Source organism: Falco punctatus (genome assembly GCF_963210335.1).
Source record: "Falco punctatus genome assembly, chromosome: 14".
In the NCBI taxonomy this organism is placed as follows: domain Eukaryota; kingdom Metazoa; phylum Chordata; class Aves; order Falconiformes; family Falconidae; genus Falco; species Falco punctatus.
Genome location: NC_137594.1, coordinates 3,177,241 through 3,188,157, shown reverse-complemented (window position 1 = coordinate 3,188,157; position 10,917 = coordinate 3,177,241). Strand labels below are relative to the sequence as shown.

Sequence of the window (10,917 nt, the reverse complement as noted above, 5' to 3'; positions counted from 1 at the left end):
TTCCATCAGGAGCAAATCTTAATCCCAGGGTTCAGAAGTGGCACCTTTTCAAAGGGGCGGAGCAGAGGAGCGGGTGTTTCTGTCAGAGCGTGGCTGTGTGACGGCAGCAGTACTGCCCTTGTGCATCGCCTTTGGCAAAACGTGTCGCTGGTCCCTGCCTCAGATTCCCCATTGGCAAAGTCAGATATCAGCATTCAGTCCGTCGAGACTTTGACGGAAAAAAAAAAAAGGGAAAGCCATTTTGGCCAATACTTGCAACCCTTGGCTCCTGAAGTGCTGGAGTTCTTATGAGAGCTTTCCGAATTTTTTTTTTTTTAAAAAAAGTGAATTTCTGTAGCTGTTAGGAAACGCCAAGCTCTTTCCAGAAAATACCCTAAGTGCCCTCCAAACAAAAATCATCCCTCCGAGTTGTTTATTTTTTTAAATCTCATGCAGGTTGAAGCCTGTCTCAAGACTGAGGTGGGACAGAGGGAGCAGACGTGGCTTTTGCTGCGAGGTTTGGCAGAGCTTTGGGTGTAAGCTGGCCCGGGTGGGCAGGCTGGCGAGCCCCGGTTAGCTCCTCTGGCCCTTTCCACTAACAGCGGGCAGGAGCAGCCCTTGCACGTGGCAGTGATGAAGATGGAAACCAGCATGCCAAGTCGTTTTCCAAAGCAGGTTTCTTCTCTCCACATTATGTCAGCCGCATTTCCTGACAAAACCAGCAGGAACACGCGGGTGACAGATGTCCCTTAATTATCGGCAGCGTTCCTGCTCCTTGGTCTCAGACATAAAATTCAGAGGCTTGAAATGAAGGCTTTGTTTCGTTTGGTTAAGACTGGCTACCTCCGTTTTATTTACAAGCATCTTTCAGCTATGGAAAATTAGTCACCTTGGGTTTTCTGCCATGCCAAGGGGTGTGCCAGACCTCCACGAGAGGGGCAGGCAGACTAGCAGGGTGGAAAATACGGGGAGATGTGGGTGGCTGGGGAAGCCAAGTCCCTTCAAAAAAATTGTGCTATGGCATTGCTGATTGCAGAGGTTTGCCATCTGGGACGAGAAGGGCGAAGCAGACCCACTCTGCATGCAAAGCGGTGACCGTGAGAAGGATCTAGGCTCTGTCATGAATGAACAGCTTGGCACACACTTATTGTAGGGTGATCCAGTCAAATGAAAGGGCAAGTGAGCCATCCTGGGGGGGGAAATCATATTGTTGTCCCTCGGCTTTGTTTTTTGGCTTCCAAGCTCACCGTGGGCAAAAGCTACCTCTGTCCTTCAGCAAACATCACAGAGGGATGGAGGGAGGGAAGGAGGATGAGAAGCCACCACCTGCGGAGCCATGTCCTCCTCCTTTTCCCATTGTATGATATTTGCTTTGTGGTTAGCAGGTTGATTTTACTGAATACGCTTGCTGGTTATGTTCCACAGCACATAGGAACTCAATCTGGTCAGCATCCATCTACCAATTTATCTAAACCTGCAGCAACATGGTTTCCCCCCCAGCCTGAATGCCAAATGACCTGTGTTATCTGCTCATCTTTCTTTGCCCTTACTGCAAAACACCTCCTGCACACCTCTGCCTCCTCTGCATCAGTCTCAACTCGTTTGTCCCTTCCAGCTGATTGCAGCCCTGCTCCTTCGCTCCAGAAAGCGCATGAAACATCCGTGCTCGGAGGAGGTCTCTGCCTGCCTGCGGTTCCCACGCTCTCCAGCTCCTTCCTTCAGGCTGCCTGATGGGTGCTGGGGAGAATATAGGCCTGGGGGAAAAGATCCATCTGGCCACCGGGAAGAAAGCATCACAACACGTTTCATGCTCCCAGCACTGCGAATCTTCTCTCCTGTGTGCTCAGTTGATCAGGATCAGCTTCTTTGCTGCTGTTTTTGTGCCTCTTGATTTCCACACGGAAACTGGCTCTATTTTTACCCAGCTAAAGCTGATTAGATTTGCAGTAATTGGCAGGATAAACAGACACATACTGTATGCAGCAGGTTAATGCGATACATTCAGTGACCAGTAAATGCACTTAGCCCATGCCTAGCACAAAGAAGACAATCAAGGTAATTTATTGTACACATGCCTGTAACATGCCCATTAGGCATCCCTGTCCTTCCTCTCTCTGCAAACCCATTTCCCCTCTGAGACAATGAGGGTTCTTGCAGAATGCAAAACCTTTCATCAATTTCTCCTAAGCTCTTCGCAAACCGGTATTAAACCCAAGGACATGCAGGAGTTTCTCTTTCTGGTTAACCCAGGTCTTGACCTTTGTTGACCTGTGAGAGGTTATTAGCATTGAAGCAGACACATGTTAAAAAAGAAAAATGCTACTTACAACTCGAAGGCTGACCTCCTTCAAGTAATGCAATTTCCAACCATTTCAATCACTTTCATAAGGTACAATCTACCGGAAGATTAGCGGTAGTCCTGCTTGCTGCAATATCATTCTGTTCTTTAATTGGTTTTGGGGGTAATTTAGCTAGAGACCAAGCAGATAAGAGAAAACCTGGGGACAACATCAGGTGACTGTATGCTCCTGGAATTCAATTAACTGGGGGAGGAAGTGAACAGGAAGCAAAAATGAAAATCATTCCAGTTTCCAAAGCTGCATATTTCAATCTAATGTTGTTAGACCTCAGGAATATCCTGGCTCTTGTGCTTGCTGGCGGTGGCCAAGTGGTGGCCGTACCACCCCTGCAAGCCCAGGAGAGACACGCAAGGCGAACAAGCCTCGAAATAGTTACGAGCCAGGGGGGAGGTGCCCTGTTCATTTAAAACCACTCGTAGCAAGTCTGATCCCATCCCAGAGGGCTTCCCATCCCTCCGGCTGCTGCAGGACCCCACAGCAGCCTTGGGGGGGTTGAGCCACTGATTCCTACCCTTACTGACAGAGATGTGTTTTCTGGAGAGTGCTGCTGTGCAGGGCTCTGAACTGGATATAGAGAATATATGTCCCTCTTCTTTCTTCTTGCCAGACTGCTCTGATCCGCAGCATTTAGCTCCTCTGCGGATGCTGGTGCCACGGGCAGGATGCTCAGAGCACCTTGGTCCTCAGCTTACCCAGGCGTGCTGCAGCCCAAAGCCGCTCACCTGCGATGCCTCCGGACGCGGGCTCGCTCGGCGCTCACTCACTGTTTATGACTGTATTTTGAGCCCTCTCAGTTATGCAGTTTTAATCTATTTAATGCAAGCCCTGTTGATTTTGTATTGTTTCCCGATCAATCCGTCACATGGGACCAAGCCAAGGGCTGTGCAGAAAGCTAAGGGTATTGCATCGGTAGGATTATTTCTACCTAACACCCTTGTCACCTTGTCGGTGGAAGATGGTGAGCTCACCACTGCCTATTTCCCACAAACTCCTGTTTGCCATTCATTACATCACCCTCTTTTAATTCTCTATCTATTGAGTTCAGTGTTAGTGGTTCCATTAATTGTCCGAGATCCCTCCGAGGCTTAAAGGCTTAAAATCGGCGGTGGCCAGTTCACCCCTTACAGCGTGGGCATGGCGCTGGCTTTTTCCCAGTCCTCTAGTACTCTCAATTACTGTTCCAAGACCTATTGAAAATCACCATTAACTATCCAGACAGCTCCTTGGCCACCTCCTTTACAACTCTCGCAAGTTATTCAGATCTGCTGGTTTGAAAATGTTGAGCTCCATCAGCTCGCCGTTCAGCACAGCTCCTATGTACTCTTGGAAGGTATTTCACTAGCACGTTGCCTTTTTTTCCACCAGATGCCAGGAAAAAACCTGCACTGAGCATTTCTGCCGTTTCCATATTATCGAATAATTTCCCATTTCTGTGTAGTACTGGCCCACTGCTAATGCAAGGCTCCTTTTCTTGAAAACCTTGGAAAACACCCTTCTGTCTTTAAGTTCTCCAGCTTCTGAAGTCTATTAATTACTACCAGTTTCCCTTTTCTTCTTTTTGTGTGTTTGTATTTTATGTGTTAGTCTTGGTGGCTCTTTCACTTCCTTTCCAAGCCATGTTGTGTTTGTTTTTCTTTTTTTTTTTTTAACAGAGATTTCTGTCTGTGTTGCTGCTTTTTGGGTAAAATATTCTTAAAGGCTTCTCCCTTTTCAACACATTTTTCATTTAAAGTCTTTCTCCAAGTTGATCTCACTTGTAATTATTTTCTGCTTTGTGAAACAGGGCCTTTAAAAGTGGCAAGTATATACATCTATTACTGCATTGAGCTTTACTCTGTTCGCACATAAGGAATGTAATCAAGCCATGATTACTTGTGCCTAGTACGGTGACAAATTCATCTTCACCTGCCAGGGCAAGGTTGAACGTGGAATCCCCTCATGTTGGAGGCAGGATTTTTTGCATTAGGAAATTACCTTTTTCCACCCCCCTGAAATTCTAAGGATGTTTTAATACTGGCAGCTCAGGACCTCCAGCACCCATCGCACAGTCTGAAGTCCCCAGTGACCACAAGGTTTTCATTAGATATTACGGCTGTGGCTGCTTAAAGAAGCAGATTGTGTGGAGTCCCTGCTGCAGCGTGGTGGTCTGCTGCAGACCCTTCTTGCCTCGTGCTTTATTTCCTGGGATATTCATCCAGAAACACTCTGAATCATTTATTTCTGTGTTGCTAATGACTCAGAACCAGCCTGGGAGCACCGATGCTCAGGAGAAAGAGCTGTCTGCTCCCAAACCTGCCCCAGCAGGATGCAGATCAGGACCAGCAGATCAAGACCTCCATTCCAAGGAATGGAAATCAGATGGAGAAGGTGGTTGTAACACCAGGCTGCAATACTCTGGCCAGAGGAATCTCCCTGCCACCCTGCAGTGTTAGGAGCAGGGCTGGGGTGTTTATTCAGCAATTCCAACTTGTGCTGGTAGTTTTACTGCTGCAGTTGCTTTTCTTTGCATCCTGTGATTTCCCAATTGTTGTTTGTTTTTTTTTTTTCTTTTGGAGCGAGTGCAGACTGGTGCCCTCGTTCCATCTCTCTTATGATACCAGGCTAATGTGGCCAGAGTACCCCGCAGGAGCTTTTCCCTTTGAGATGGAGGTCAGCTGAGCTCTACAGCTCCACCACGGATGGCCTCACCCTGCGAAAACACAGACCTCCCTACCCTGCTTAAACAACCTGGTATTTCATTCCACGCTTAGCTGCCTTTCTCCTTTCGTTCCCTGTGAAACGGGTGATTTTTTTAAGATCACTTTGATGTGCTTTCCCTTTAGCATCATTTGGGCATCCCCAGGAGCTGGCTGCAATTTGCCAGGTCCTGCGAAGCCCTGCTGCTAGTGCCAAAGAAACAGCCACCCCCGTGGATGGTGGCCCACTGAGTTGAGAAGCCTTCAAATCGCACCTTGCGGCTGGGCTGGGGGAGGCCAGCACGTCATCCCTCCTCCTCCTCCTCCTCTCCCCATCCTCTCTTGTGCTTTGCAGGATCAAATTCTCAGAAAAAGCTTCCACCTTCCTGGGATGCTGAAGATGTTTTTCTGGGCAGCTGGACTTTTAGAGATACATCCTGCCTTACTCATGCCGGGGATGCAGTAACAGCATGGATTCCTCCAGCTAATCCTCTCTTCCTTTGCTCTGCGGCAGGTTTTTCCATTCTTAAGCGTAGCCAAACTTCCCAGCAGGTTTTCTGCGAAGGCTGGGTCTCCCCGATGCCCTGCACTTGCCTTTCTGAACCACGTTGTACATCAAAACGCATTGCCTGCCTGCATCCCCACCATGAGCTGCTCCATCAGGCTGTGCCCCGCTCTTTGCAGGACTAGGTGGGTTTCTACGCACAAGGGAAGAATGGGATCCCCCGGACATCTGTGCCTTTCCACCAGTGTTTTTGTCTGCAAGGCACACCAGGAATAGGCAGGTGTTAATTTTATTCTTTATGTTTTGCATCACTCCTGCTGCCTGATGCTATTTTGTCTTCCGCCATCTATGCTCAGTTCCTTATCATAAGCTGACTTGATTTTTATTGTGTTTTTTCATCATTACTCTTTTATGCCAAATGTCGTCTCACTCCCTTCATCCACAGGTGCATCAGGTTCTTAAAAAACCACCTTGACAGCCCTATCTAACGCTGTCTGCACCATTTGGGGAAATATCTCCAGAGTTCATCAAATGAACTGGAGAAATCCTGCTGTGGTTTAAGGGCAGTCCAGCCCTGGGCAAGGCAGCATCTGTGGAGGTCAACCTGGCACTCACCGGCGGCAAGAGCATCTTCCAGAGGGAAAACCCTGCTGCTGTTCAGGGCTGGTGTGAAACCTAATCCGGAATTTCCTCTCCCTCCGCCTCCCACACATCAGTAGCGCCGAGGATGAAAAGGGCTCCCCAAGGCAGTAAGGGCTGCAGATGACTGGGGCGTGAGTTTTGATTTTAGACTAAATCCTGACCTTTGGATAAAGTCTGGGAAAACCAGTTGTATTCGCAGATTGGCTCAGGGACAGCAGCGTGGCTGTGTCGTGGTCAGCCACCACACCACGATCACCCTGGCATCTGTAATTGTCCATCCAGCCCTTTCATCTGGTATTCCCACAATTTTCTTTATCTGGCTGCCAACATGGCTTTTGGCATTTTTTGGAGCCTCCTGAAGCCTGTCTTAAACCCTTCAATAACCAAGATGGCCCTTTGTAAGCAAACCCTCCACTCCAGCCACAGGGCAGCAAGACAGGCTATGGGCACACCACAAAACCTAAACCAGGTCATGAAGAGAAGATATAACACCTGACTGCATTTTTAGTGTTGAAACTGCCCGCTTGTCAGACGCAAAGGCGCTGCTCCCCAAATAATACTAATTTTAAAACCACGCACCGTCCTGGTAGCCCTGCACTAGCGCTTGTCACTAGTAAATCCCATTTGTCCCTGCTTCCTCAGCAGATGGTTATTAGTGATTTGTTTTGCTCCAGGTACCACTAAACGTGCTGCTATTTTAAACAACTGTTTTATTAGGAGCAGTGTCCTGCGTTGGCCAGAGGTGTATCACACCTTGATGCACGCACAGGCATTAGCCTCTGTTCTGTATACCCCACTGAACTCCACAGAAGAAATAGCTGGCCATTAATGAACGTGCCAATTAACATGTAAAACCACCATAACTGTGTGAAACTACTGAGAAAACAGAAGAAGGGGGCTGGAATTTCTTTTTCTCTCTGCCAAAATTTTTATACGCGTTTAAGCAACTTCAGTTGTAATGTTTCTCTTGGAAAATTTGGGGGTTTCCGCCCAAAGTCTCTCTCCATGAAAAAAATGGGAGTTTGCAGTTGCTAAAAAATACAGTACCTGAAGCGTGGGATTTTTAGGAAAAAAACAACAACAAAACCCAATGTATGATGAGTACAGTTCTTGCATTCTTGAAGGACTCGTTGTAGTTTGAAAACACATTTTCAACTGAAAAAAAACGCTTCAGTGGGAAAATATCCACCCACTCTGGTCTCATCTCTTCCCTCCGGCACTGATAGAGAGGAAGGTTTTCTTCCAGCCGAGGGTGGTGATGTTTTTCAATGGATGGACAAGAAAATGCATTGATACAGAAAAAAAACCCAAAACTGAGTGGGAAGGCGCAGTCTGAAACTTCCTACTAGGTGGGCAACTGAGGCAGGTACTGAGCATATCCATCCCTTCTAGTGGGGATGCACGTGCCTAAATCCCGTGGGTTTCCATCATCGGGGTTTATACAGCTCATTTTTTTCCCTGGAGTTCTGGCTGAGCCAGGTCTTGAATCCAAGTTGATAGTCTTGGCTCGAAACTAGCACTCCAGTAACACCAGTGGCGATGGTGGGATGCAACTACGAGGCAGTGCACCTGGCAGTCCTACCGGAGATTTTGCGGAAAACCTGTGTTTTCATACCTTGCCCAGATTTTGCTTTACAGGCAGTTGTGAGCATCTTCTTAATTTTTCTCAAGCAGAGCTCCCCCTTTAATATTGTGTGTTAACACACTCGTGTATTAATGCAAAAATATATACGTATGCGTGCGCACAGACCCACACGGACACCCTGATACCACAAATATTCGGCACGCTTAGAAACAAGGGGGTACATCGCTGGACCAGGACCTGCGTGCTCCAGAGGCACCACGCGAGCTGGCACCACTGCCTGGGGAGGATTTCATATCTTCAGCAATCCCAGGGAAAAAAAAAAAAAAAGAAAAAAAAAAAAAAAAAAGATCTGCGGACAGGACTGGCAAGGGCCTCCTGCTCTTTTGCCCTTTCCCGATGGATAGGAAGGGCCCTGATGAGATGCTCTGTGTCGAAGGGAGGGGACCGAGGTGTGCAGTGGCCAGGAGGGGATGGAGCCCGGACCGCTGCCATCAACCCCGAGCGACAGCACGGCCTTTTCATGAATAAATAATTTGTGTTGCAGTTGCGGTGTGCTGGACCCGGCACGGAGCAAGGTCTGCCCGGACACTTGGCGTTGGCATCGCCCAACAGGGCGTTTGGCCCTTTCTCCTTGTCGTGTCCCCCCTGCCGCCACACACCTGCAAATGGGGACCCCCGGGGCCGGCAGGGCACGGCCACCCCTCGTCGCATGGAAGGAGCAGCGGGAAAGCGGCGGGAGCGGGGCAGGGGAGAGATGAAGGGATAAATAAAAAATGGGGGAGCATCCCGGAGGCACGGTGGGGTGGCGGGGGGCTGCGGGGGGCTGCGGCCCTGCTGTGGCGGGAGGTGAAGGCGACGCAGTTCCTGTCTCTTTAAATCCACCCTGAGCCAGGAGCCGGGAGCTGAGGCAGAGCAGAAAGCCCAGGATCCCTGCTCATTAATAAGCAGGATTTATCCCCGTAGGGAGCCGGGCAGGAGGGGGGAGGCCGTGGGGCGAGCGGAGGCCCTGTGCCCCCCCTCCCCGACCCCCAGCCCCTCACCCCGGCATCCAACCTCGCTCCGAGCATCCTCCGGCCGAGATGCGGGATCCGCTGGGCGCGGCGAGCGGGTCCCCCCGGGAGTGAGGTTTGCTGGGGGCGGGGGCGGGCGCGGGGGGGCTGGGGACAGCGGCGGCGATGGCGGGTTGTTAGGGCGCGGGGTGGTGCGCGGCGCCAGGGCCGGAGCGGGAGCGGCTGGGCGAGCCGAGCGGGAGGGCGGCGGAGGCACCGCATTGCTGCTGCTGCTGCTGCTGCTGCTGCCGCCGCTGGTGCTGAGCCCGCCGCGCCCGGCCCCGCCATGCCGCCGCGCCCGCCCCCCCCGGCCCTGCGCCGGAGCCAGGCTGGGCGGCCGGGCAGCGCGGGCTGCGGGGCGCGGGGGCTCTGAGCCCGCCGGGCGGGGGGCGCGGGCGCCCGAGCGCGCCTCTCCCCTGGTTTTTCCTTTTCCTTCTCTTGGCATTTGGCCTCTTTTTTTTTTTTTTTCTTCCCCCCCCACCCCCGTTCCCTGCCTTGGATGGTTTTTAGGTGGAGTCGTTTGCACCAAAACCCAATAGCTGCTGCTGTTCTTGCTGCTATTTTTTTTTTTTTTTTTTAATGATACTGTTTCCACAGCAGGGGAAGAGAGAACTGATCCTGAACATACTCCCAGAGAATGAATAATCACAAGAAACTGGCTTAAGCAGCTCCCTGGATCTGGTGCATGATTTTGATTGAGTTTGATTTTATTTGATTTTTTTTTATTTTTATTTTTTCCCCGAGTCATCGTTCGCATTTTTTCTTTTTTCTTTTTTTTTTTTTTTTTTTTTTTTTTTTTCACCTTTTGGGAGATTTGCAAACCGAATTACATGCATGTCCAGTGGGGGAAGGTTTAATTTTGACGATGGAGGGTCGTACTGTGGAGGCTGGGAGGACGGAAAGGCTCATGGCCACGGAATCTGTACTGGCCCAAAGGGTCAAGGTGAATATTCGGGCTCCTGGAGTCACGGCTTTGAGGTGCTGGGGGTCTACACTTGGCCCAGCGGCAACACTTACCAGGGCACCTGGGCGCAGGGCAAGCGCCATGGCATTGGCATGGAGAGCAAGGGGAAGTGGGTGTACAAAGGAGAGTGGACCCATGGATTTAAGGGACGGTACGGGGTCCGAGAATGCACTGGAAATGGGGCCAAGTACGAAGGCACCTGGAGCAATGGATTACAGGATGGCTACGGGACAGAGACCTACTCGGATGGAGGTAGGTGCTGCATTGATACCTTCCTGGCCGGGGCGGGCGGTGGGGTGGGGTGGGGGGTACCAGCCTCCGAACCAGGACCCTGGTTTTAGGCTGGAGTCTGTGAGTTTGCAACCTGCTAGCTTGGAGCGAGGGATGCTGGTACCCCACAGGAGATAAGGAACCAGCCCAGCATGGCATCAGCCCAGCTCTTTGCCACAGGTAGCCCCATATGTTAGCGGGTCTCTGGGCACCGTGTTCTCTCCCCACCCCCCACCTCTCCTTGACCAGGCTTTTTGGGGAGGGGAGTTGGCTGTGCTGGTGGGGGGATGCCCAGCTGTCGCCCAGGGGGCTCGGAGTGCGCGGTGGGCCAGGCTGTCGGGAGATGACCCAAGTTGCACATGGGATTCACAGTTTGGACTGCACCACTGGAACCTGTAGGATTTGCATCAAAGCAACGTGGGGCAGAGGGGAGGTGAGGGTGTGTGGGGGGGATGCAGGGCAGGTGGGTGCAGCTCCTGTGCTGCAAATGCTTCCAGCGAGGGGCTGGGGTCTTTGCATGCCCTGCAGCCCCTCCGACCGCAGCCCCACACTTAATAATACTAGGCAAAAGACTTTAATTCAGGCAAGAGTCTTACATTCGTAGTTTACGGCTTAATGCTTAGCATAGGGGCTCAGAGGGATCACCAAAGCTATTCTCTGCCGTCAACACGGCTTAACGAGATGTTGAGGGGAAACTAGGATTAAATAAAAAACAAGAAAACCCAGTTGGAGCGATCACAAAAATTGCTGGGCTAACAAGCTTTAAGGCCGAACTAGGAGAAACAGCTGGTGCTCTGCTGTAAGTGGCTGTATCATCCTCTCTTCTCTTTTGTGGCTACTTCCAGCTGAATTGCCACCATAATACGCGGCAGGCCTACCTGCTGGCGG

General features: G+C 50.7%; 1 protein-coding gene across 3 annotated transcripts in view; it reads left to right on the top strand.

Annotated features, from left to right (window-relative positions):
* Positions 1 to 322: 322 nt before the first annotated feature.
* JPH3 (junctophilin 3) overlaps positions 323 to 10,917 on the top strand; it is a 73,906-nt gene continuing 63,311 nt past the window's right edge. Inside the window, exons 1-2 of one of the 3 annotated variants that reach the window (XM_080410644.1) lie at positions 323 to 8,871; positions 9,396 to 10,011. In XM_080410644.1, the coding sequence (XP_080266770.1) occupies positions 9,630 to 10,011 (382 nt within the window). In that variant the 5' untranslated portion in view covers positions 323 to 8,871; positions 9,396 to 9,629. Of the gene's footprint in view, positions 10,012 to 10,917 lie in introns of all 3 variants that reach the window. The other 2 variants (XM_080410643.1, XM_080410645.1) reach the window with 2 other exon arrangements.